This window comes from Marmota flaviventris, chromosome 4, assembly GCF_047511675.1.
Source record: "Marmota flaviventris isolate mMarFla1 chromosome 4, mMarFla1.hap1, whole genome shotgun sequence".
In the NCBI taxonomy this organism is placed as follows: Eukaryota; Metazoa; Chordata; class Mammalia; order Rodentia; family Sciuridae; genus Marmota; species Marmota flaviventris.
The window spans coordinates 16,021,218-16,045,102 of record NC_092501.1 but is presented as its reverse complement, the minus strand read 5'-3'; the positions used below and the strand labels follow the sequence as shown (position 1 = coordinate 16,045,102).

At 36.0% G+C, this 23,885-nt stretch overlaps 1 protein-coding gene across 1 annotated transcript in view; it reads left to right on the top strand.

The window, feature by feature from the left end:
• Nhlrc2 (NHL repeat containing 2) overlaps positions 1–23,885 on the top strand; it is a 59,477-nt gene that overhangs the window by 20,740 nt on the left and 14,852 nt on the right. The window contains exons 3-6 of the mRNA XM_027930186.2: positions 1,106–1,561; positions 3,777–3,898; positions 11,127–11,256; positions 23,069–23,168. Coding sequence (XP_027785987.2) covers positions 1,106–1,561; positions 3,777–3,898; positions 11,127–11,256; positions 23,069–23,168 — 808 coding nt within the window. The remainder of the gene's footprint in view (positions 1–1,105; positions 1,562–3,776; positions 3,899–11,126; positions 11,257–23,068; positions 23,169–23,885) is intronic.

The window sequence follows — 23,885 nt, the reverse complement described above, 5'->3', positions numbered from 1 at the left end:
TCTAACCTGTTCCACAGATCTCCGAGGTACTGTTTCTTTTTATTCAGTCTTCTTTCTCTGCATTCTTTCGGTTGGATCACTTCTGTTGAACTATCTTAGGTTCTTTGACTTTTTCCTCTGTCATTTTATTGCCATTAAGCTCATTCAGTGAACTTATTTCAAATAGTATTTTCATTAAACAAATACTATTTTTTAAAAGCTTTTATCTAGCCAATAGGCATGAAAAATTTTAATACTACAATAGCCCATGAATTTGATCACTTTTTTTTTTGTTTTAGTCTTTTTTTTAAGTTGGACACAATGCCTTTATTTATTTTTACGTGGTGCTGAGGATTGAACCCAGTGCCTCACACATGCTAGGTGTGCGCTCTTACCACTGAGCCACAACCTCAGCCCCTGATCACGTGTGTTTTTATATAGAAATAAAGATTATCATGAAATTTTTTTAAAAAATGGGGTGTTTTACCACTGAGCTGCATCCTTAGTCCTTATTTATTTTGAGACAGGGTCTTGCTTGCTAAGTTACTGAGGCTGGTCTCAAACTTGTGATCCTTCTGCTTCAGCCTCCCAGTTCCCTGGGATTACAGGCATGCATCACTACACCCAGCAAAATATGTTAATTTTTTTAAATATATTTTTTTAGTTGTAGATGGACACAATACCTTTATTTTTTTTATTAGTTGCTCAGAACATTACAATGATCTTGACATATCATATATCATACATTTGATTCAAATGCGGTATGAATTCTTATTTTTCCCCACGTGTACAAATTGCAGGATCACATTGGTTATACAGCCACGTTTATACATACTGCCATAACAATACCTTTATTTTATTTGTTTATTTTTATATGTGGTGCTACTGAGGATTGAACCCATACCTCACATGTGCTAGGCAAACGCTCTACCACTGTGCTACAGCTCCAAATAATAAAAAATTTGTTAATTTTTTATACGTGTGTTCTATGCCATTAAAGATACTATAGTTGTATTTTTTTAAAAAATTTATCAACTGTTTATACCTCTTAATGACCTGAAGTCTAATGTATAGATGATGCTGTGTAATACTTCATAATATTTCTTGTATGCTTTCCGTCTTTCAGATGGTCTTCTGATTGTTGGTGTCCACTCAGCTAAGTTTCCAAATGAAAAAGTCCTGGACAACATTAAGAGTGCTGTTCTCCGATACAACATCACCCACCCTGTGGTCAATGATGCAGATGCCTGCCTTTGGCAAGAGCTAGAAGTTTCCTGCTGGCCCACTCTGGTCATCCTTGGGCCCCGCGGAAATATGTTATTTTCTTTGATTGGAGAGGGACACAAAGATAAATTATTTTTATACACTTCAATAGCTTTAAAATATTACAAAGAAAGGGGACAAATCAGAGATAATAAAATTGGAATAAAGCTCTATAAAGATTCTTTGCCACCTTCACCATTGCTGTTTCCTGGCAAAATAACAGTGGACCATGCTACTAATAGACTGGCAGTAGCAGATACTGGACATCATAGAATTTTGGTCATTTGTAAGAATGGACAAATTCAGTACAGTATTGGAGGTAAAGTTTCCTTTTAATTATGCTATATAATATGTTTTGTAGTTTAAAATAACTCAGGTAAATATATTAAAATTGAAATTTATAATTAATAGCAAACTGTAGAAAGACAACACATTAACTTCTAACTACATTACAAAATTATTGTTATTTAATGTATATGAATTAATCTTACTTCTTCAAAGAGCAAACAAAAATATCCAAAAAAGTCTTGTCAAAGCAGGAAATCATTAAGTTATGTATCCTTTCAGTATAATTATATATCCTGTCTTGTTTTTAATAAACTGTACACTTACTTATGAAAATACATATATTTTGGACCTCTAACATCTTAAATAGAAGTATTATATTTTATTTTCCAACAAAATCTTCTTGAAGACCAGGACAGTGCCTTAAGAACTTGACATTTAGATTATAAAATTAATAAGCCAGGATTTGTATGTAATTTTATTTTTCTCTCCTTTTTCCCATAAGAACTTAAGCATACTTCTGGATCCCTTTGAATGTAGCAAAATAAAGAATCATTTAAGCATAAATCATTTTGTTCTATATCTTCCTGGCCTTACGTTTAAAAAAAATAAATAAAGCCTCTTGTTTAACATGTACATAATTAATAAAATCTAAGTACATCCTTACTAATTCTGCTTATCCAAGGCTGAACTGAAATGTAACAACATATTAGTCAAAGAGAAAAGTGATTCATGTCTTTGGGTCATGAATCAAGATGCGCAACACATGCGGCCTTAGACATAGGGTAGGAGCACCCGAAGCACAGGTCAGCCAGGCCTATTCCTGAGCCATCATGCTGTTCCCAGGTTGCCAAGGTACTGCCTTACCTCTTGAAGTAGTGATGTCTTTTGTTTAGTGTTTTTATTTGAGTATGTGTTATGTTTTGTTTTGGCTACTTAGTATTTTTGTGTAAACCAAGCATTTATGAGAATTCTTTTGTCTTTTATAGCTAAAATGATATAAAGGAGTTTTTAATAGATTCTGCCATTTTCTTAGCATGCTAATAAGGAAACCACCCGAAAGCTATATTTCCCAAATATTTCTAAGAATAATGCTATCTGATGATATATTAATAGTTATTCTTTAATATTTTAAAAATAATTATTTGGTCAAATACACTCAGGAAGCACTAATATATGATTTAACAAATTTTTGTGAGTCATCTGACACCTTGTATCTTACTCTGTTAATGTTTCTCGAATATCCAAAAGGGGACTGCAGTACACAGTATTTTCCAATTTAAAGTGACTACACAATTCCCCCACCACGTGCTTTTTTCCCTGGGAACTCTTATCAACATCAACAACAGTAGTGTCATTAGTAATATTGTATGGCTGACATTATTCTAAGCATAATACCTGCATTAATTTATTTTTATTCTTGCAATGCTGTAGGTTAGGTACTATTAATTCCATTTTATAGAAGAAAAGCTGAGGCACAGAACTTGCCCAAACCATCAGCTAGGAAGGGGCAAAGCTGGGATTTAAGCCATGTGTGTAGACTCCTCAGGTCATTTCCTACCTATCTCACATCTAGCACAGTGGAGTTCTGCAGAGCAGTTTCTGGCTGCTGACTTAAAGACTTTGAATTGCTTTTCCCCAGGACACAGAAATAGCAACTGTGTTTTATCATCTTATATTCCCCACCCTTGGAACTCTTCCATCCCTTGTAAAGTCTGAGTAGGCCTTTGGACCAGAATCTTCAAGTATGGATGAGATGTTATAGGCCTAAATTCATGATGAGATAAAACAGAGAGCAAGGACTCAGCTGAGGCTGTTGCACTGTTTGAGACAGTGGTATGTGTGCTTTTCCAGGGAAGAGGTGCATAATTTTCACTTTATTATAAAGGAGTTTATCTTATTATTTTGTTGAAAATAATTCAGCTAGCTGTTGAAAGGTTAAAATTATTTTTAACTTTTTAGTTTAGAAAGTTAATAAGTAATTAAAGTGCTTTTAAAATTTGTTTCTTCTGTGTTGCTGAAGTTCACTAGTAACTATTACATCAAAAGCCCTGTCATTACCAATACTCACTCTTGAGAAAAATAGATACCTTGGGAAACATTTTCATTTTGAAGGAAGAAGTATCATGTTGTTTATTTTAAAATCTCAGCATTAAATATAAATTTTTATTTTCATTTTTGTTGGTTTTACTTTGAAATTACTTCTTAGTCAGAAAATTTTATCTTATGAGTTATGTCTTGTCTTTTAGGACCTAACCCTGGAAGAAAAGATGGAATATTTTCAGAGGCAACTTTTAACTCCCCACAGGGTGTAGTCATGAAGAATAATGTCATATACGTGGCAGACACTGAAAACCACCTCATAAGGAAGGTAATTTCCCATTTTAAGTTTTACTACTTCTGATCAGAAAAGCTTATATTTATTTACTACATTAAATGTTCAAGGTTGAAGGGTGATGTTTAAGCATATCAGATCATCTTTATTCCACCTTTTCAGGGGTACTTGCTTTAGTTTTATTCTTAAGTATTTTGTTTTTATTTGTGTCAGTTTATAGTTGCCACAGAAGAAGAACCCAATAAATTCTTTGTTTATCCTTTGTTTGAAAGTTACATGCCTGATTACCCAAAAGCTCTCATTATGAGGTTTTCTCCTAACCACTAGTTCACACAATGATCCTTTGTCCTTTCCAGTTAAATTTTCTCCAATCTAGGGGAAAAAAAAGTCCTACCACTCCTGCCTCTCCTCAGCTCTGAACTTGTTGGCTGATAACACTCACTGATCAATTAGTTTTAAAATTTATTTCATCTCATTAAAAGTAATATGTGTTCTTCATTTTTAAAAAATTATTAATACAGAAAGAAAAAATTAGTTAATAAAAAAGTTTACTGTTTATCAACTCCAGTTCCTTAGAGGTGACCAACCACAGTTAAAAATTGTATCTTTTCAGAAATTTGCTACTCATATACAAATAAATTTATACTTAAAAGATTATTTCTATAGAGAACTTTTAAAAAAAACAAAGGGATTCATACCATATAAATACATAATGTTTTGCGGGTATTCTTTTTTTTTTTCAAATTAGTCACATGAATGATGCGACTGTCATATTCCATTTTGGACATACCCACTTCCTTTAAATGTTCCCTACCTGTAGTTATTTGGGCTATAATTCCTGATCTTTAAGTTGCCATCTGTTTGGATGATAAGTAACTAAGTTACTCTGACCCATCCTGCTAGATGAACATATTGTTTGAGGAACTTTCTTGCTTTAGTCACTACTTCTTTCAGGGCTGACATTTGTCCTCATTTATTCAATAATATTATTAGGTAATTGCAGATACACATATAGAATATATAATATTATCTTCTGCAATGTAAATCTCCATGGAGACAAGAAATAGGTTTTCTTTCTTTTATTTATTTTTTGGGGGTGTTCTAGGGATGCAACCCATGATCTTGTGCATGCTAGGCAGGTCTTCTACCACTGAACCACACCCTGTTGAAATTCTAGCACCTAGAACAGGGCCTGGTCAATGGAAGGTGTTCAGTAGACATTTGTTAATTTATGAACAAATAACATCTGCCTAATGAAGCATTTTAAAAAAAAAAAAAAATATATATATATATATATATATATATATTCCTATTAATAAAAGAAGATATTATGTGAGAAAAGGATTTTAGGGATTAATAAAATAGATATAATTTTTGAAACTCTTGGAGGTTGTCTTCTCAAATATGATAATATATTGCTGAGTATGTTAGTGGTGGCATAGTCGTGTAATGTTTCTAAACTTACTGCTGAAGAACCTTTTTAGGCAGAGCTTCTCATGGGACTGATGTTTCCATGATACCTACTTTGTAGAAAAGTGGTTTTCTATTATTGAGTCCTTAGAGATCAATATTTCTTCCTCCTTTTTGTGTTGGGGGGTGTATGTTTCTGTAATTCTCCAGAATGTCATGGACATTAGCCATCCATTGAAGTAGCAAGAGGGCTAGCCCAGAAATCCAGAGGACTTGTTCTTTTTGAAGTGTGCTCCATCCTTCTGCTTTATAACTTAGTAGGTTTTGGAGGATTGACCATGGTGTTGCATTTCAAATGCTTATGCATTTAAGTAACATAATCACAACAAAGTTAGGCTTTCTAAACTTTTCTCTGTTATATGACTTAGTGTAGTGTCTGTAAAAATAGGTAGCAAAATTACTTCTTCCCTTCCTTTTTAAGAATATTTATTACATTGTTTTTAAGACCTCATTTGCAGAAGATTAAATTGATCATAGTCCTATTTTCACACACATGAACATCATTGTTCCAAGCAGAACCTTGTTTGGTCTAGAACATATATTAACTTGAAAATTTCCTACATCCCTATTCTCCACTCCAACTGCTATTCCCTATGTGAACAAGTCTGTAGGCAGCAGTCTGATACATTTAGTGCATGTCTTTTGTACTTACATGTGACCTTGTAAAACAGTGTTTTATGTGCATAGCTATCTTAAATGATGCTATTTTGTTATATTTTATGTATCATGAAACTCACCAGTTAAGCATACAATTCACTAAGTTTTTAGTAGATTTAACAGATTTTGCAAATGCTCTACCACTGAGTTATATTCCCTGGCCCCATTTCATTCTTTTGTATGTGCCTATCCAGTTACTTCAGGATCGTTTATTGGAAAGAATATTCTGCCTTCATTAATAAATTTTTGTAACCTTCTTGAAAATCTTGATTATAAACGGGTGGGTTTATTTCTGAACTTTAAAGTCTGTTCCATCAACCTATATGTCTGTCCTTTGGCCAGGACCACATCACTTTTGTTGCTATAGCTTTAAGTGTTTTTATATCAGCAAATCTGAGTGCTCCCACTTTTCCTTTTCCAGGACTGTTTTGCCTCTCCTAGGTCATTTGTAGTTTCATATGAAGTTTTGGATCAACTTGTCCATTTGTGAAAAAAACGAAACAAAAACTTTTGAATGTTTTGCATATAAATGTCTACATAAACAAATTGTTTCTGATTGTTAAACTTTCTCTTCCTTTTTATCATATTGCTGTCTAGGACCTCCTTTGTGTCTAAGCATTAGCAGAGTAAATGGGTATCCTGTCATGCTCATGATCTTAAAATGTGTGTGTATTTTCTCCAAAAGTTTAATATTTGCTGTAACTTTAAAAACAGAATATCTGTTAAGTTAGAAAAATTTCTACTCCTAGTTGCTGAAAATTGTTTTATTACTACATTTATTGAAATGATTGTATGATTTTTTTTTTTTTTTTTTTTTTGTCCTTGGTCTGTAGATGTGAAGAATTGGTAGATTCTTTTGAGGTTGAGCCATCTTTATTCCTGGGATAAACCTTACCTTGACATTAATTTTTTAGGAATCAAGTTGATTTTGATTATTCAGATTTACATTTAGTATTTTAAAATTCATGTTCAAAATTAAATGGCTCCAAAACTTCAAGTACTCTGCTCATCTGATATTAGAATCAAGGTCACACTAACCTCATCAAATCAACTAGTTTCATTTTTCTGTATTTTGGAATAATTTGTCTAACAGGAATTACTGGGTTTTGAACATTTGTTAAAACTCTCCTGTAATATTACCCAGGTCTGATTTTCTTTTTTAATAAATTGAGTTTTTTAATTTTCTTGTCTATTTCTATGATGTATTTCTCAAGTCAAGATCTATTTCAAGGACCCTTTCCAAGTTGCCTATTATATTTTCACAGATCAGGTTCAGTAATCATATTGGTAAGGTTAAATAGAGGAGTTTTCTATAATCTCAGACAGCTATAGAGCAGACACTAGAGAAATAATGCAAAGAGGTATTGCCAAAAAAGACTAACATAAATTTACTGTAGTAACAGAAGAAAGGATGACAACCTTAAGATTGTTTAAATAGATGAAGAAAAATCTTTGAAACCATTTAATCTATATTCATGATGAAATGAACATGCTGAAAATGGAAATAAATGCCTTTAATATGATAAAGGGCATCTACAAAAAGCCTCCAGCTTCACTTAATGCAAAATAGTGAATGTTTTCCCCTCAGTATTGTGAACACTTTTACTGCAAGTTCTAGCCATTGTATTAAGGCAAGACAGAGAAATAAGAAGTATAAAAAAGTGAGGAATAATTGTCTTTATTTGCCAGTGACATGTATACACAGAAAATTCTAAGAGGTCTATTAGTAGCTATTATAACTAAGATGTGAATTTAGGAAAGTCATAGAACATAAAACCCATATAAAAAGATCAAGTCTTTTTCTTTCTTTTTTTTTTTTTTTTTTTTTTTTTTTGATACTGAGATTGATCCCAGGGGCACTTAACCACTGAGCTACATCCCTAGCCTTTTTCTTTTTTAAAGACAAGTTCTCACTGTGTTGCTTAGGGTCTCATTAAATTGCTGAGGCTGGCTTTGAACTTGCAACCCTCCTGCTTCAGCCTCCTGAGCTGTTGGAATTACAGACGTGCACCATGGTGCTGGCCTCTATTTTTATATACTAGTAACAATCAATCGGAAATTAGAATTTTAAAATTCTATCTACATAACAGCAAAAACATAAAATACTTAGAATAAATTTAACAGAATATGTGCAAGACCTGTATATAGCCTGTCCTCTCTATCCACAAGTTCTGCATCTGTAGATTCTGCTAACCAAGGATTGAAAATATTCAGGAAAAAAAAAATTGCATCTGTACTGAATATGTGCGATCTTTTTTCTTGTCATTATTCTCTAAACAATACTGTATAACTATTACATAGTATTTTTATTACATTAGGTATTATAAGTAATCTAGAGATGATTTAAGGTATATGGAAGAATACATGTAGGTTATGTAAAAATACTGTCATTTTATATTCAAGACTTGAGCATCCTGGCATTTTATTGTACTGGGTGGGCCCTAGAATCAATCCCCCATGGATACTGAGGTATTTCCAACTATAATATATTGCTGAGAAAATTAATTCCATGTTAGATATTATATGAATGTATCTAATAGAATTAATATTGAAGGCTCAATATTAGGATATTTGTTCTTTCCAAACTGATCTATATATAAATCCAGTACAATCCAAATCAAAATTTCACTAGGCTTTTTTTTTGTAGGGGTTGACAAGTGGATTCCAAAATTTACATGGAAACACAGAACAAAGGGTATATAATGTCTAAACCAATCCTGAAAAATAACAAAATTTAAAGACTTATGCTACCTGATTTGAAAACTCCCTATATTGCTACATTCATCAAGAAAGGCAGGTTCTTACACAAGGGGTAGATATAGATCAAGAAAAATGAAGGAAGAGCTGTAAGTAGCCCCATATGTATACAGTTATTTGATTTTCTTTTCTTTTTTTTTTTTTACCCCTGGGATTGAAACCAGGGGCACTTAACCATTGAGCCACATTCCCTGCCCTTTTTATTTTGAGCTAGGGTCTCACTAAGTTGCTGAGGGCCTAGCTCAGTTACTGAGGCTGGCTTTGAACTTAGGATCCCCTGCCTTAGCCTTCCGAGTTTCTGGGATTACAGGCATGTACTACTGCGCCTGGCTAGTTATTTGATTTTCAAAAAACATCAAAGTACTCAAACACAGAAAGAAAAAATAATTTCAGCAAATGGTGCTAGAACATCTAGATAACCATATGGAATTTTTAAAACAGAATATACTTTTCTAACACAACATAGACAAACATCAATTCAAGATGTCTCACAGACCTAAATGTAAAAGTTGCCTAACAGAAATTACTGGGTTTTGAACATTTGTTAGAACTGTCCTGTAATATCACCCAGGTTTGTTTTCTTTCTTTTTTCTTTCTCTCTCTCTCTCTCTCTCTCTCTCTTTCTCAGGATAGAACCCAGGGGTGCTCTACCACTGAGCTACATCCCCAGCCCTTTTTTACTTTTTTGAGACATGTTTTCTCTAAATTGCTCAGGCTGGCCTCAAACTTGTGATCCTCCTGTTCAGCTTCCTAAATCCTTGGGATTATAGGCTATGCCAGTGTGCCTGACAAAACTAAATTTTTTGAAACATTTCTCAAATGGCCCATAAATACCAGAAAAGATACTTGTCATCCTTATTAAGCAAGAAATTGCATATCAAAACTACAGTGAATTGGAAGGCTGAAGCAGAAGGATCACCAGCCTCATAAGCAACTTAGAAAGACTCTCTTAAAAAATAAAAAAGGCTGGGGATGTGGCTCAGTGGTTAAACACACCTGGTTCAATCCCCAGTATCAAAAATACGTACAAACAAACCCCACAATAACAAGCCATTTAATACTCCCATAGGATGGTTGAGATTATATTTGTGATTTATAAGTAGGCAAAGACTTCTTAAGATAGGACACAAAAAATAGTAATCATAAAAAATGATATTAAACTTTATCAAAATTTGAAATACCTGCTCATTAAAATTTACCATTTAAAAAAATTAAAACACAGAGTTTCAGAAACATTAACAAACAAACCCACAAAACATCTATTAGGGGTCTAGTATCCATGATATTCAGAGGTTCCTACAACTGAAATAGAAGACAGCACAATTTAAAAAAATGAGCCAAAGATTTGAACAGAATCTAAGAAGTTAAAGGAATGACTAGAAGCATGGAAGAAGGTATTCAACATTGTGAGTTAAGAAGGAAATGTAAGTTAAAGCCATTTGGTCAGCCAGGCATGGTTGCACTTGATTATACTAGGAACGCTGAGGCAGGAGGAGCACCTGAACCTAAGAGTCCAGACCAGCCTGGGCAACATAGTGAGACCCCTGTCTCAGGAAAAGAAAAACAAAAGCACATGAAGTGCTGATCATGCTGATGTTTGCAGTTGACTTTGAAATGCAACAAAAAATAGAAATGGATTAATAGCTAGAAAAAATATATGGTAAAGCAAGTAAGTGAAGTGTTGATACTAGAATCTAATTAGGTGATAGGTATATGGATATTTGCTGCAAAATTTAGTTTTTCTATGTGTTTGAAAGTATTCGTGGTAAAATGTTGGGAAGGTGTCGGGATTTGAAAGCAGAGTATCTTTTTTTTAATCAGTGGAGTACATTTGTTTTATGGTGGGGTATGGCTCAGTGTAAAATGCCTGCCTCGAATACAAGGCCCTGGGTTCAATCCCCAGTGCCTAAAACATTCTTTTTGTTTCATTTAAGAAATAGAGTCATCGACTGCATCCATTCAAATCCCAGATCTGTGACATACTAGTTGTGGGATCTTGAGATGCTGATTGGCTGGCTCATTCTTGGATCAGTGCCGAGCAAAATTGAAATATAGACATTTAATTTTAAGAAACATGCATTTTGCTAGATTGTGTTTTAAAAATTAACTTTCTTTTAAAATATTTTCAAGGTAAGATGAGGTCCAGGCCAGTTCTGGCAGAGGCATGATGAGGATGGGAGAGGAGGAGTGAAGTGGGGGGTAGACAGGTAGGGAACTGAGAGGCACTGATTATACTGAATAGAAAGTTCCTTATAATCAGTTGGCCTTTTCAGAAACACTGTGTTACAGATACTGTCTGTGTTCTGTTGGAAATCTCTACATCACAAAAGAAAAAAAAAGATAGTATGCTACGTGTAACATATCCATTAAATTTTTACAGATTGACCTAGAGGCTGAGAAGGTGAGCACTGTAGCTGGCATTGGAATTCAGGGAACAGACAGAGAAGGAGGAGCAGCAGGAGAGCAGCAACCCATTAGCTCCCCATGGGATGTCGCTTTGGGAACATCAGGTATGTGTGGTTTCAATATTCAGTGGGAGTAAACTTTGCTTAATAATAGTTAAGGTTTAAAAAAATATTCTTGCAATACTCATTTGGATTGATTGTATTGCTGGTTATTTTATACTTTTGTACTTATGACTTGGAGTTAATTGTATACAACAAAGGCAACAGTAATATATACAGGCTAGTATAAGTGTTACACACAACAATTATATTTTATATATAAGATGGGGTATATAGTCCTCTAACTTAAAGTTTAAAAATTTTATCTTAGCATTTTCCAGTTAACATATTTAGTTTAAGAATACTCAGAAAACTGAAAGGATTATAGTTTCAGAACTTGGAGACTATTTATGAAGTATATCACTTAGTGTCCTTATTAACTCCAGTTTGAAAAAGAAGTCAAGAAAGCAAAGAGGGAGTTGCTTTTTCTTTAGATTTTAACAGTTTGTACAGTATTGAAATATGATAGCTTCTTTTGAGCAATTAAAAACATTAACCCTACTGAATATGCAAATATTGATAATAAACAAGACTTAACATTGTTCATATGATCTTTTCCACCTATATTAATTCACTCAAAGAAATCCTGGAGTCCTCTTATTAGTACACTTATTTTTACTGGCCCTGAGTGGTACAGAGATGGTTATTTACATGTCTAAAATCAGATAAACAAAGAAGTTAGCAGAGTCCATTAAAAATGGAATTTGAGAGGCTAAATGGTTCATGTGGTCTTAATATAGTCAAAGAGTCAGTACATGCTAGCTTTGTTGAATTGCTTTACATTTGAGATAATTTTCTATTATGTTGCCAATTTAGTTATAATTCAAAGGCATTTTTCCATTGTGATTAGCTTTTGTAAAGCTTTTAATATTAAAGTAAATGAATGGGTTGGTACCATACACATGTAATATATTTAACTTAGTGTGACATGGAATATATTTTTGAGAATTCCATTTTTGGAATTCTTGTTCTAAACAGTAATGAGTTGTTTTGTCATTCTCTAAGGGAGGCAGCACTGTAGAGCAGTACATCCCAGGCCCAGGCCAAAGGGGACACGTCATATGTAGAGAATTTAAAATTATAATAAACTAATTAAAACTCATCTCCATTTTATTACCATGCATTCAAAATTCTAAACAATTTCATAGTTAAATCCTTGCCAACATTTATCACGCTGCCTCCTTGCCTTTGCTACAACACTGAGCATAAATCTTACAGATGGCAAATCAGAACATAAATCTTATGGATGGAAAAGCAGTCTGAAATGTAGCTGTCAGTAACATAGTTAAAGTGAATGAGAATTCCTGCTTTGGCATGTAATTTCCATCTCTCAGGGGGAGAAAAAAGTTCTGCACTTAATATATAACATCCCGTAACCCCCAAAAGTTATTTACAGCCAGGAGTCCATACAACAATGTAGCTACTGATGTTTGCATTTTGCCACTATGTATCATCTTTGTCTATTAGTAATTGCCTCAATAATGCCACCAAGAAATCATCGCAAGACTCACACAAACCTAAACTAACCAACCTTTCTTCCTTTTCCTTTTCCTGTGTGCAGTGTTAGAAATTAAACCCACGGCCTCTGTTGTATTAGGCAAGTGCTCTACCACCGAGTAACGCCTCCAGCCCTTTTTATTTTATTTTGAGATAGGCTCTTGCCTATCTCAAACTTAGGGGTCCTCCTGCCTCAGCCTCCCAAGTTGCTGAGATTGCAGGCATGTGCCACCACATGCAGCACTAAACCTTTATTTCTTGCTCACTTATGGAGTTGGGGTTTAGCTGATCAGCATGTTTGGGTATAAATCTAGTCCATGTGGTGCTCACCTTCCATGGATCGGTAGCTATCTGAGGTATATTCTTCTATTAACAAAGCAGAAGTGCAAGAGGGTAAGCCCAGTTATACACATTTTAAGCCTTTGTTCATGCCATACCTATTTACCTACTATAACATCGTACGTTTGTTAAAACGAGTCACATAACCAAGTTCAAAGTCAGAGAATAAGGATATATACTTTGCTTACAAAGAGGCCATGGCAAGTGAAGAATTGAGAACCATAATTCAACTTTCACTATGTATCATGTATTTTACATTGTTTAAAAACAGAAGGTACTTTCCTGCATGCTTTACTAAGTTGGATTTAAATTTTGTCTAAGCTAAAATTTTTTCAATCATACTTTATGGTGTAGGATTTCTGGTTGTCAATCTCTGTAGTGAGAAGGCACCCAAATCAATCTCCAAGGAAATGCTGGCTCCATTGTCAAGCACTCCATCAGGTTTCATCTCTTTGAAACTTACTTGTTTATTTTGCTCAGTTTTTAAGAAAAGAGATGAGTTCTGCCTCAGCTCAACAGAGCATGGCTCTGCGTTTAACTTACAGTTGAAAATATCTTCACTCAGGCACTTGGCAGGAGAAGCAGGAGGTAGGTAAGGTGAATGTACATAAGCTCAGTCCCTTGCAGAGTGCTGGCTAGGAGAAAGCAGCTTCGGCTCTGTGGTAGACCTGCAGCCACAGTGGGCACTCTGGCCCAAGACATTGGTGGGTAGGCTTTATAAGATATATACACATTTCTGTGTATTCCCAGAAATTCTGTTTAAGATTTGGAAGAATTATTTAGATTCTCATCACATTTTCAAAGTGGTGTGTCACTCAATACATTTTAAGAACCACTGCTTTAAATTACTCTTAATTTAATTGCATGAATCTAATTCTGAATTAATGTATATTGTCAGAATATGGAAAATTGGATTATAGGATATTTGTTGTACTTGTCTTTACTTAATTGCATTTTAGCATGATGCCATTTATTTAAAAATATATCAATTCATAAACATAATATTCATTTATATTTGTAATGTGTGTATATATTCACGTTACTTATTTCCAAACACAGCCCTGTAGGACATAGAGTTTCTATTATAAATATTTGCTGACATTTTGAGTTATTGCCTTATAAGTGACCTTTGTCTACTGGAGAAAATTTTTCTGGTCTTTGTATTATGGGTAACTATACTTCTTTTTCCTGAGTATTAGGTTGTTTATGTTTTCTCAGGTTTGTTTTTTAAGTTAAATCATAACTGTTTGCCTTGTTGTATTGATTGCTAGGAAACTCAGAGACAAATTTATCCTTAGTAAAGTATAATGAACAACATGACATTTTTTAATATTAACATATTTACCTTTGCTTCAAATTTTTTATCAAATATTATTTATCTCATTAGAGATAGTTTCTTTCTAATCTACCAATGCTTTGTGAAAGAAAAACAGAAGTACATAAATACAGTAGAATTTCTCTTTACTGTGGTGAGTCAGTACAATAATTGACCATATAGGAAAAAACCTTAGGAATCTAAACAGTTTTTAAATACTGTCTTTTAATTTAAGACATATAAATGTACACTTGTTAGCCAATATTTTGATTTGAGAATAAAGCCTTTTCCTTAAGCAGCACCTGACAGTCTTTCTTTTACTACCCAAAATGTATTGTTTTGATTTCCTTAAAGTGTGATGAGAATTTAAAAACACATGTAGACATCTGAGAGCTAAAATCGACTCCGTTTTTTTAAAATATATTTTTAGTAGTCAGTGGACATTTTTGTTTTATTTACTTATTTGTGTGTGGTACTGAAGATTGAACCCAGGGCCTCACACATGCCAGGCAAGCACTCTACCACTGAGCCACAACTCCAGCCCCTCTACTCAGTTTTTATGAAAAAAAAAAAGTTTTAACTCATTCTTTCTGTTTTCATACTTAATTCGACAATTTGACTTAACTACTGGCCTTTACTGAATCTTTTTAAACTATTCTACTTCTATTCAAAGTAGAAACAATTTTTTGCTTTCATTTGCAGTGGTTCATATATATTTGAATTATTATTGGAGGCTGAGGCAAGAGTATCTGGAGTTGTTACTTAGCAGGGGACATCTAGCAAGACCCTGTCTCAAAATTTTTAAAAGGAGGGAGGAGCTAGAGATGTACCTCCGAGGTACTTTGTCTGGGTTTACTCTTCAGTATTGTAAATAAACAAACAGTAAAAGAAAGTAAAGATGAGGTAAAGAGAATGAAAAATAACAAGGACAAATCCATAGTTGAACATATGTACTCAACCAAGGGTTCCAGCTTAATAAACAACATACTTCAAGGTGAAAATAGAGAAACGGACTTGAAATCCTCTGAGTACTTTAAATATATATGTAAGTTGTGAGTGTATGTGTCTATTTTGCATAGGGCCTGCATATGTAACCTTGGTGTGCTGTCACGGTGATAAAGCATAAAAATCATTAACATAAAGTGATTTTTACAAAAGTGAGCTTCATCTTTTTTCTTTTTTTATTTGATTGTCACTCTAAATATGGCCAGAACTTTATCATGCACTAAAAATTATTACTGACTGCAATACATACATTTTTTAGCAGATAGTTTGCCATATTTCTAAAATGTGTATCAGGTCTGCATTGACTCCACTGACGCCAGACAATAACCTGAAAAATGTTTTATCACAGAGGTCAGAACCCCTGCCAGTCTCTAAGTACTTTAGACTTTACCTGATTTAGAATCATTTATAAAAGTATAATGTGCTTGAATCCCATTAACCTTCCTTAGCCCTTTAATCAGCATTTTTCCCTAGATAGAAATTTAGTTTTTCTTATAAAACCTCTAATGATTGAAATCCAGTTATTTAGCCTGCTGGTCTGATTATCTATAGTGTTGGTACTTAGTGCTTAGGTAATACATTTTTATTACTTCCATGAATATTCTATAAAATACCATAAAATGTTTCTGTTTTATAAATAATTAAGTGATCAGAAATTTTTGTAGCATTATTTTTTGCAGAAACTAATAGATTTTTATTTTGAAAAACAGTTGTTGCATCTTTATATCTAAAATTTGAGGGAAGATTTTATACTCTTGTCACATTGGCTTGATGTTGGTAAAATTATTTTCTTAGGTTAGCAAAGGTATAATTTGCATAAAGAAAATTTGCTAGGTATATAGTTCTATGAATTTTAACAGATGCGTTCAGTCTTGTACCTATTAACCACAGTCGAGATACGGAGTTGCTTCCATCACCCCAAAAAGTCGTCTCCTGCCCCTTTGCTCAGTCTCTCCACCATCACCAAGCCCCTCCCACCACTGGCAGCTGCCCCTCTGCTGTTCCTCAGCAGTGTCTTTTGTCAAGTTTCTTCCCTTCAGCTTAATGCTGTGGAGATTCCTCATGGTTCCACTTATCAGAAGTTTGTTCTTCTTTGTTATGGAGAACTAGTGCATTGTCCTCCTGTGCCCAGTTTCCTTTTCACCCATTGATAGACATGCGATTCACAAAGCCCCCATAAAAGCTATGTACAGGAGTTTTTTGTTGTTTTGTGTGTGTGTGTGAGAATGCATATTTACTTCTCTTGTGCAATGTGTAGGAATTAAATTGCCAGCTGTCTTTCCAAAGTGGCTGTTTCTTAGAGGTCCAAGTGTCTGTCAGTATTGCTTCTACCTGAAGAACTGCCTCTAAAGTTTCTTTTCATTCAAGTCTGCTTCCATGATTTATTTTGCCTTTATTCTGGCCTGAAAAAGTGGTTAGCTTGTATATTTTTAAAGATATTTTTATTCCATACATAAATCTTGATTGACAGTGTTTTCTTTTGCTATTCTTTAAGGGTGTCCCTTCTTGGTCTTCTGGCTGGCATCGCTTTCCACAGGAGGTCTCTTGTTCCTTTACATGTAAAGTGTATTTTTCTCTGATTCCTTCAGGCTCTTACCTTTGGTTCCCAGAGTTCCATATGTCTAGGAGCTATCCCGCCTGGAGTTCTTGGATCTCTGGTTTGATATCCTTTATTTTCAAGCAATTCTTAACCGTTTTTACCTCTTCAACTAATTTTTTCTTCCCCCGTCTCTCTCTCCTTTCTGGGACTTGATTTGATTTGCTCGTACATCAGGTTCGTCGATGTCATATCCACCAACTCTTGCATGTTGTATTCTCTTTCTTTCACTCTTCTTTCAGCCTGTGCTGGTTTGGTAGTTCCTATTGATTTGTTGTCAGGTTCACTAACTAACTCTCCTCGGCCTCACCTAGTCAGCTGATGAGGAATTCTTCTATTATGACTTCTTCTATTATGACTTCTTTTAAAAGCAACTTTTCCATTTTATTCTTAGAGATTCTATTTCTCTGATGAAGTTTCCCAACTATTTTGGTACATTGACTGTGTTTTCCTCTAACCTTTAACTCAGTAAGCATTGATGTTTTAACATCTGGGTTCCATAGTTCCAAATTTCACATCTTCTCTGAATCTGGTTCCACTGGTTTCTTTATCATTCCAAAATGTGTAATTTATATTCTTAACTTTAAGAGTGTCCTCTCATTGTTTCTTATATGCCGGCCATTTTGTGTGCCACTGTACATTTATGTCACATTACAGGAGGCTGTCACCTGGGGCTGAAGCTTGAGCAGGCCTGGGTTTCATTACTGCTTTGGTTACTGTCAGTGTACCGCAGCTTTCTATTTTCTGTACCTGGGCAGCTGCTCCCTTTTGTGGCCCTAGCGCAGGGAAGGAGGGCTGAGGTGCCCCACCGTCAGCTTCCAGCTACCCAGCACAGCAGAGCCACACAGCACTTCTCTCCGCACAGCTCCCCCAGGGACAGACTGCTGCTCCGGTCACTTTGCACTAGGCTTGTATTGGGGATGGGGGGGTGTCTGTTAGGCTGGTCCAGCCTCATTCATAGGAAGTTCCTGAGCACCTGGATGCTGTCTCTCCTCTCTGGCAGCTGAATTCTGTCTTATGTCTGTGACTGATCTAAGTGTTTCGCTTCTCTCCCAGCATGAGACCTCTACTTGTGTCCCTAGGTCTTTGGCTGAAGACCAGATGGCCTACCGAGTGTGGCCTTCCTCCTCTGCCTTCCCACAGCTGTCACGGGGTTGTCACGGGTCTCTCCTGTGCACTTACTGCTTTTCCCTCCTGGCTCGAGGGTTTGCTTCGTAGAAGCTGTGGACGAGTTTGTCTGCACCAAGGAGGATTTCAGATGCCACCAAGAGAGTACAGTCGTAATGACTTAAAACAGCTAAATTTATAAACACTGAATTTCAGATAGTTTTCACATTTGTTGGTTTCATTCCTGTTTTCTGAAACTATTTCTCTAATATTTATTGAGGGTTATAAAAGGTTTTCAGTTTTGGTATTGTCTTTATTTTTACTGTTTTACTTTTCATCATGAGTCTCTAAATGTCAATAATACCAAGTACACTGTTAATTTAAAAATGGAAATGTTCTTGATTACTATTCTTCTTAGAAGGAGCAGAAGTAATACCCATACCTAGTGATGCATCCATGTGCTTTAGAGATTCTAAACTCTAGGGAGAACAGTGTAAATTGGAGAGTCATCAAAGGTGACATTGGCCACGTTTCTCTTTTCCTTTCTTAAACACATTTTATTTACAACAGACTCTTCAGCTCGCAGTGAAACAGATCACCAGGCAGGTGAAAACTTCTTGCAAGGTGGACCCTCATGGTGCTGTGGGGCATGGACTCTGAGCCACCCTGCCTGGGCTCCAAGTCCCTCCATCTCTGCAGCTATGGACTTGAGACGAGCCCTGTAGCCTCTTCATGCCTGAGTTTCCTCATCAGCAGGGAAGATACAGGTAGCACCCACCCCAAGGCCAGGAGGATTAGGAGCACGAATGCGCATCAGTCCATAGAAAGTTCTGTGTGAGTCTTTGCGGTTGTCATTGTTTGCTACAAGAGAGTTTTGTCATGAAAGTCACAAAGAGATACTGATGATATGAACCATAACAAAAATGGGAAGGCAGAGAACTAGAAAATATACCGTTAGATTATCCAACCATACATACACAAGTTGTAGGGTCTACCAAGAGAAAGGCAGACAGGGTCAGCCTAGCTGCACATCCTGCCATGGGAAATGTGGTACATTTGATTTATCTATCTGATCACACTGAAAACAGATGTGGGGACATTGTCCAGAGCCATCTGTGGGTCAGAGCAGAACGAAAGGGGCCAACCAAAGAACTGGACAGAAGAGTACAGGTTCACCTCTGTACTTCTTTCTTATCACAACACTAATAATTCAGCCAGACTCGCTGATGAACTCGTATTCCAGATTTAGCTATGTGAGTTTTAGCAACTTACTTAACCTTGTAGAATTTTAGTTTTTTTATAAAATGAATATGATGATAACAAGACTTCTCAAGGTTGTAAAATAGAAGTAAGGAACCCGTGTACAGCACTTAGAACCTTAAACATAGGAAGCGTTCTAGGTGGTCGCTGCACTGCCTTCCTCGTCGCTTGAAGTGTAGAATCCCAAAGACCTGCCACAGCCTCACAGCCTTGCTCTTCTGCTTTTCTCATTGCGCTGCTTCTGAAGGAAGTAAGTTCCCAGAGACCAAGGTTAAACAAGTGCTCACACTTCATTACTGCGAGGCTTTTGATGGTGTGTGTAGTGAGCCCAGCTGAGCTGGACTGACCTGTTCAGAGAACTCGACAATGGAGGCTCTGTGTGGTTAGCCTTTCAGATGTGCACCAGCATAGCTCTTTTTTACCAAGATGGGGCTCTTAGACTGAGAGCTAGTTTTGTCTAACTCACCCTGCCCCGGTTTTCCTAGGAGAGGACGTTCATGTGGAGACAGGAGATAGTCCAGCTAGCGGGTGCTCCTTGCGGTACTCCCTGATGATGGCTTAGAGCAACAAGGTGGTGACAGGTGCTCAGATTCTGGATATATTTTAATGAGGAGCCAACAGGATTTACTGAGGGATCCTGTGTGCCCTGTGAGAGAAGGATTAAGAGTGACTCCAGGCTTTGACCTGAGAAGCTGGAAGAATAGTGTATCAGTAATTTTGCCACCATGATAGTGATTCTTGAAGAGGACACGTACATCCTTCATTAGATTTGCTCATAGGTGTTTGGTGTTTTCTAAAACATTATCATTATGAAATCATTTGTATTTGTTTGATGGTATACAAATAGAATTCATTTTTATGTAGGCTTTATATCTAATACCCTTACTAGATTTATTTATGGCTTCTAATAGTTGCTCTGTAAAATTTTAAAAGTTGGCTGGTGTGGTGACGTATGCTTGTAATCCCAGAGGCTCAGGAGACTGAGGCAGGAGGATCAAAAGCTCAGGGCCAGCCTTAGCAATTTAGCAAGGCCCTCAATGACTTAGTGAGACTCTATCTCAAAATAAAAAGGGCTGGGGATGTGGCTCAGTGGTAAAATGCCCCTGGGTTCAATCCCAAGTACCAAGACAAGATCTTCTCATTTGACAGATGAGGAAATTGAGGTACACAGGCTGGACAAATGATACAACGGGAATTCAAAGCCAAAGCCACCTGGTTCCACAGCTAAGGAAATAGAGAAAGGGTCCAGAACTCTCTTCTTTCAGTGGCCCATCACTCTACAGCATAATTAGTTCTATTCAGAGAAATGGGAGGACTGAGTGGTGGACTTGAAACCGTTATCTTTTATGATGCTTCACTCAGATAGGATTCTAAAAATGTTATTGAATAAATATGGGCTTTGGAAAATTAGGATTAGAAAACCTTCGGATTAAGTTAAAATTCATGAGAATTGCTCATTTGGTGGACTTTCTGTGCCTTTTGTTTATGCCACTTACTCAAGTTTTTGTTTTTTCTATTTTGGCCATTTCCTTAGTTCTTATCACTGTCATCTAAGCAGGCGCATAAACTCATTTTCATTGCTTAATGCTGAGAAGTTTATAATCTTGGGTTCATGGCAGATTGAACACAAATAAGCAGTTGTAAACCAAGCCCTTTGTGAGTATCCTCTGTTATGAGACAGGCTTAGTAACGCTCACTGTAAAATTAACAAGTGTTCATGGAAGACGTGTCCTGCTTTTTACCCTCAATGCCATCTTCTCAAGGGCTGTTCAGTCTGTAAATGTCTTAGGACTCCCCTAAAATGACATGCTATAAAATTAAGGTCCAAAGTCCTGCAGTAACGGTTGTGGCTGACATTTGAGTGTCGCTGCCTCTCAGCATTGTCCCAGTGCTCCGCAGGCCTTGGACCTTTCAGTGTATCTAAGGTAATGGAATGTGGTATTAGCATCAGTGTTGCAGTCATTCTAGTAGTCCCAGAGTGTAGCTCTAGAGTAGCTGAAGGAGCAGTGTGGAATGTTAAAAATTAATTGTGGAAAGCTTTTGATCTAGTTTTAAGGTAGGTAAGTAGAGGCTCAGTTCCCAGAATGTATGGACACCAGTGTCATTTTTACCATGATTTATGATTATAGACATATTTGAGTATGAAATACTAAATTTAAATGAATTATTTTTCTTTAGATTTTACTGGATAGCAATTAAGAACACAGAGAAAGAAGTAGCATGTGAAATGGTTAAGGGCATTGATGTTTCTGGTGGACTGCCTGGGTTCAGAGTCCAGCTCCTTCACTGGCTAGCTCTGTGAGGCTGAGAAGTTATCTGACCTCTTGGAGCCTGTTTACCCAGCTATAAATCAGCCCTCCTAACAGCATCTCTCTCACGGGGCTTTTGAGAAACTGTAATGAAGCTCTGGAAAGTGCTTGGCACACGGCAGCCACAGTTATTTGAGGACGAACCTCATCATTGCATTTTTTTGTTTGTTTGTGGGGCGTTTTTGGTTGGTTGTTTGGTTGTGTTTTGTTTTTTTTTTTTTTTGTTTGTTTGTTTGTTAAATTGAAAGAGATACCAGTTAATGAAAAAAAAATTTCTCCTGGATACAAACTATATAAAATTAAAGGAAACATAAATAATATGACCTTTCTAAGACATTCCTTTTATTATAAGATAATGTCTGAGCAAATTATTTTAGTTATAGTGCCTCAATTACTTTAGAATACATTTTAAATTAAAATAATAAAATATCTTGACAGTAGAATTAATTTGAGAAGTAGACCTTTGTCCCATTGTAATAAGTTGTGATATCGTTCACTTTCTAAAAAAGAAAATTATGTTTAGTAAAAAGCTATGTTGTCATATATTACAGTCTTGGTTTTATTTTTTGTATATCAGTCCTAAATTTTTTTAAAAGTTACAACCAGTTAACCATGGGTTTTTAAGTAGTTGTTTTGATTTGTGTCTGAATTACAGACTCTGATGGAAATACACATTTCTTGAACTCTTAAAAGTTCTGTTCTTTCATGGAAATTGTTCAAAGAAGTTATTATTAACGAGTATAACCTAGAGGGTTTGTTCTAGATATTTGAGAATTTCTTTGAAGAGTATGTCAGCTCATTTATTTTGTTATATATGATAAGAAATCAGATAGTTAAAAACATTGTGCTCAGAATGCAGAGAAGCATAAGTCTATTAAGAATACTTTAATTCCCCTAATTTAATTATTACACATTGTATACATGTGTTGAATAATTTTAGTGTATCCTAACACTTTGGATTCTCATGAAATCTTACAATTCCAGATGAAATTATAAGTCTGAGCTGGGTGTAGTAGCGCACGCCTGTAATCCCAGCCACCCAGGAGGCCAAAGTGGAAGAATCTCAGGGCAACTTAGCAAGACCCTCTCTCAAAATTAAAAGGGTGGGGGGCAGGGATGGAAGGACAAAGTACAGGAGTTAGCTCAGTGGTAGAATGCCCCTGGATCCAATTCCACTACTGAAATAAAAAGAAGAAAAAGAATTTATAAGTGAAGAAGTAAACCTCTCACAAAACAGAAAAATTTCAAAAGCAACATAAAAACATAAAGCATATTTTTTCTTTTGTGATTTATAAATATATTGCTATTGCTCATGAATTTAAATTTCTGAAACAAGTGGAGTGTTTATATTACCAGATGTGAATATAGTAATTATTATTTTTTATAAAGGTTCAGAGGTCCAGAGAGATGACATCCTATGGATAGCCATGGCAGGGACCCATCAGATATGGGCACTCCTGCTGGACTCTGGCAAACTACCGAAGAAAAAGTAAGTCTCTGCATCTTTCTTTGAGTGGACTGTATTCTAGGGGCTCAGAGTTCCCTCCCCCAGGGTTGCCATGCTCACCAGGCCCACTGGACTAGGCAGGACACTCAGGTTATGCTACCAGGGCAAACAACCCAGTTCTTGCTGGCTCAGAGCAAGACACTTTCCTTGCTCACTGTGTAGATTCTCTGGGGAGCGCTGCTCTGCCACCCTGGCTGATGAAGCCACTGCCTTCTAGAGCTTTGCCCATCATCAAGGCAGATCATGAGGGAAGGAGGTGGCGAGTCACTCACTGGCCCCTAAACTTCTGCACAGTGACACACATCACCTCTACTCACTTTTCATGAGCCAAGCAAGTCTTGTGGTCACATCTGGCTTCTAGAAGCCCAGGAAGAGCTGTCCTCCTGAGCATCCAGAAAAAGAACTAGAAATATTTGGTGAGCCCTTAACTAATGACACATAGTTCCAGTAACTGCTGTTCTTCCTTCAGATGGGGGAGCATCGCGTGGCAGAGTGGTTACTAAGTGCAGGTTTTATAGTCAGGCCTGAGTTGAACCCTAGCTTTGCCGTTGACTGACTCTGAGTTTAGGAGAACTCATCTGTTTGATTTCTAAGCCTCAGTTTCCTTACTCATATTGATCTCCTATGCTTTCTTTGATAATGAATAATCTGTGAAGAGCTCAGTGTAATGCCTGGCGCATACCATAAACACAGGTCCGT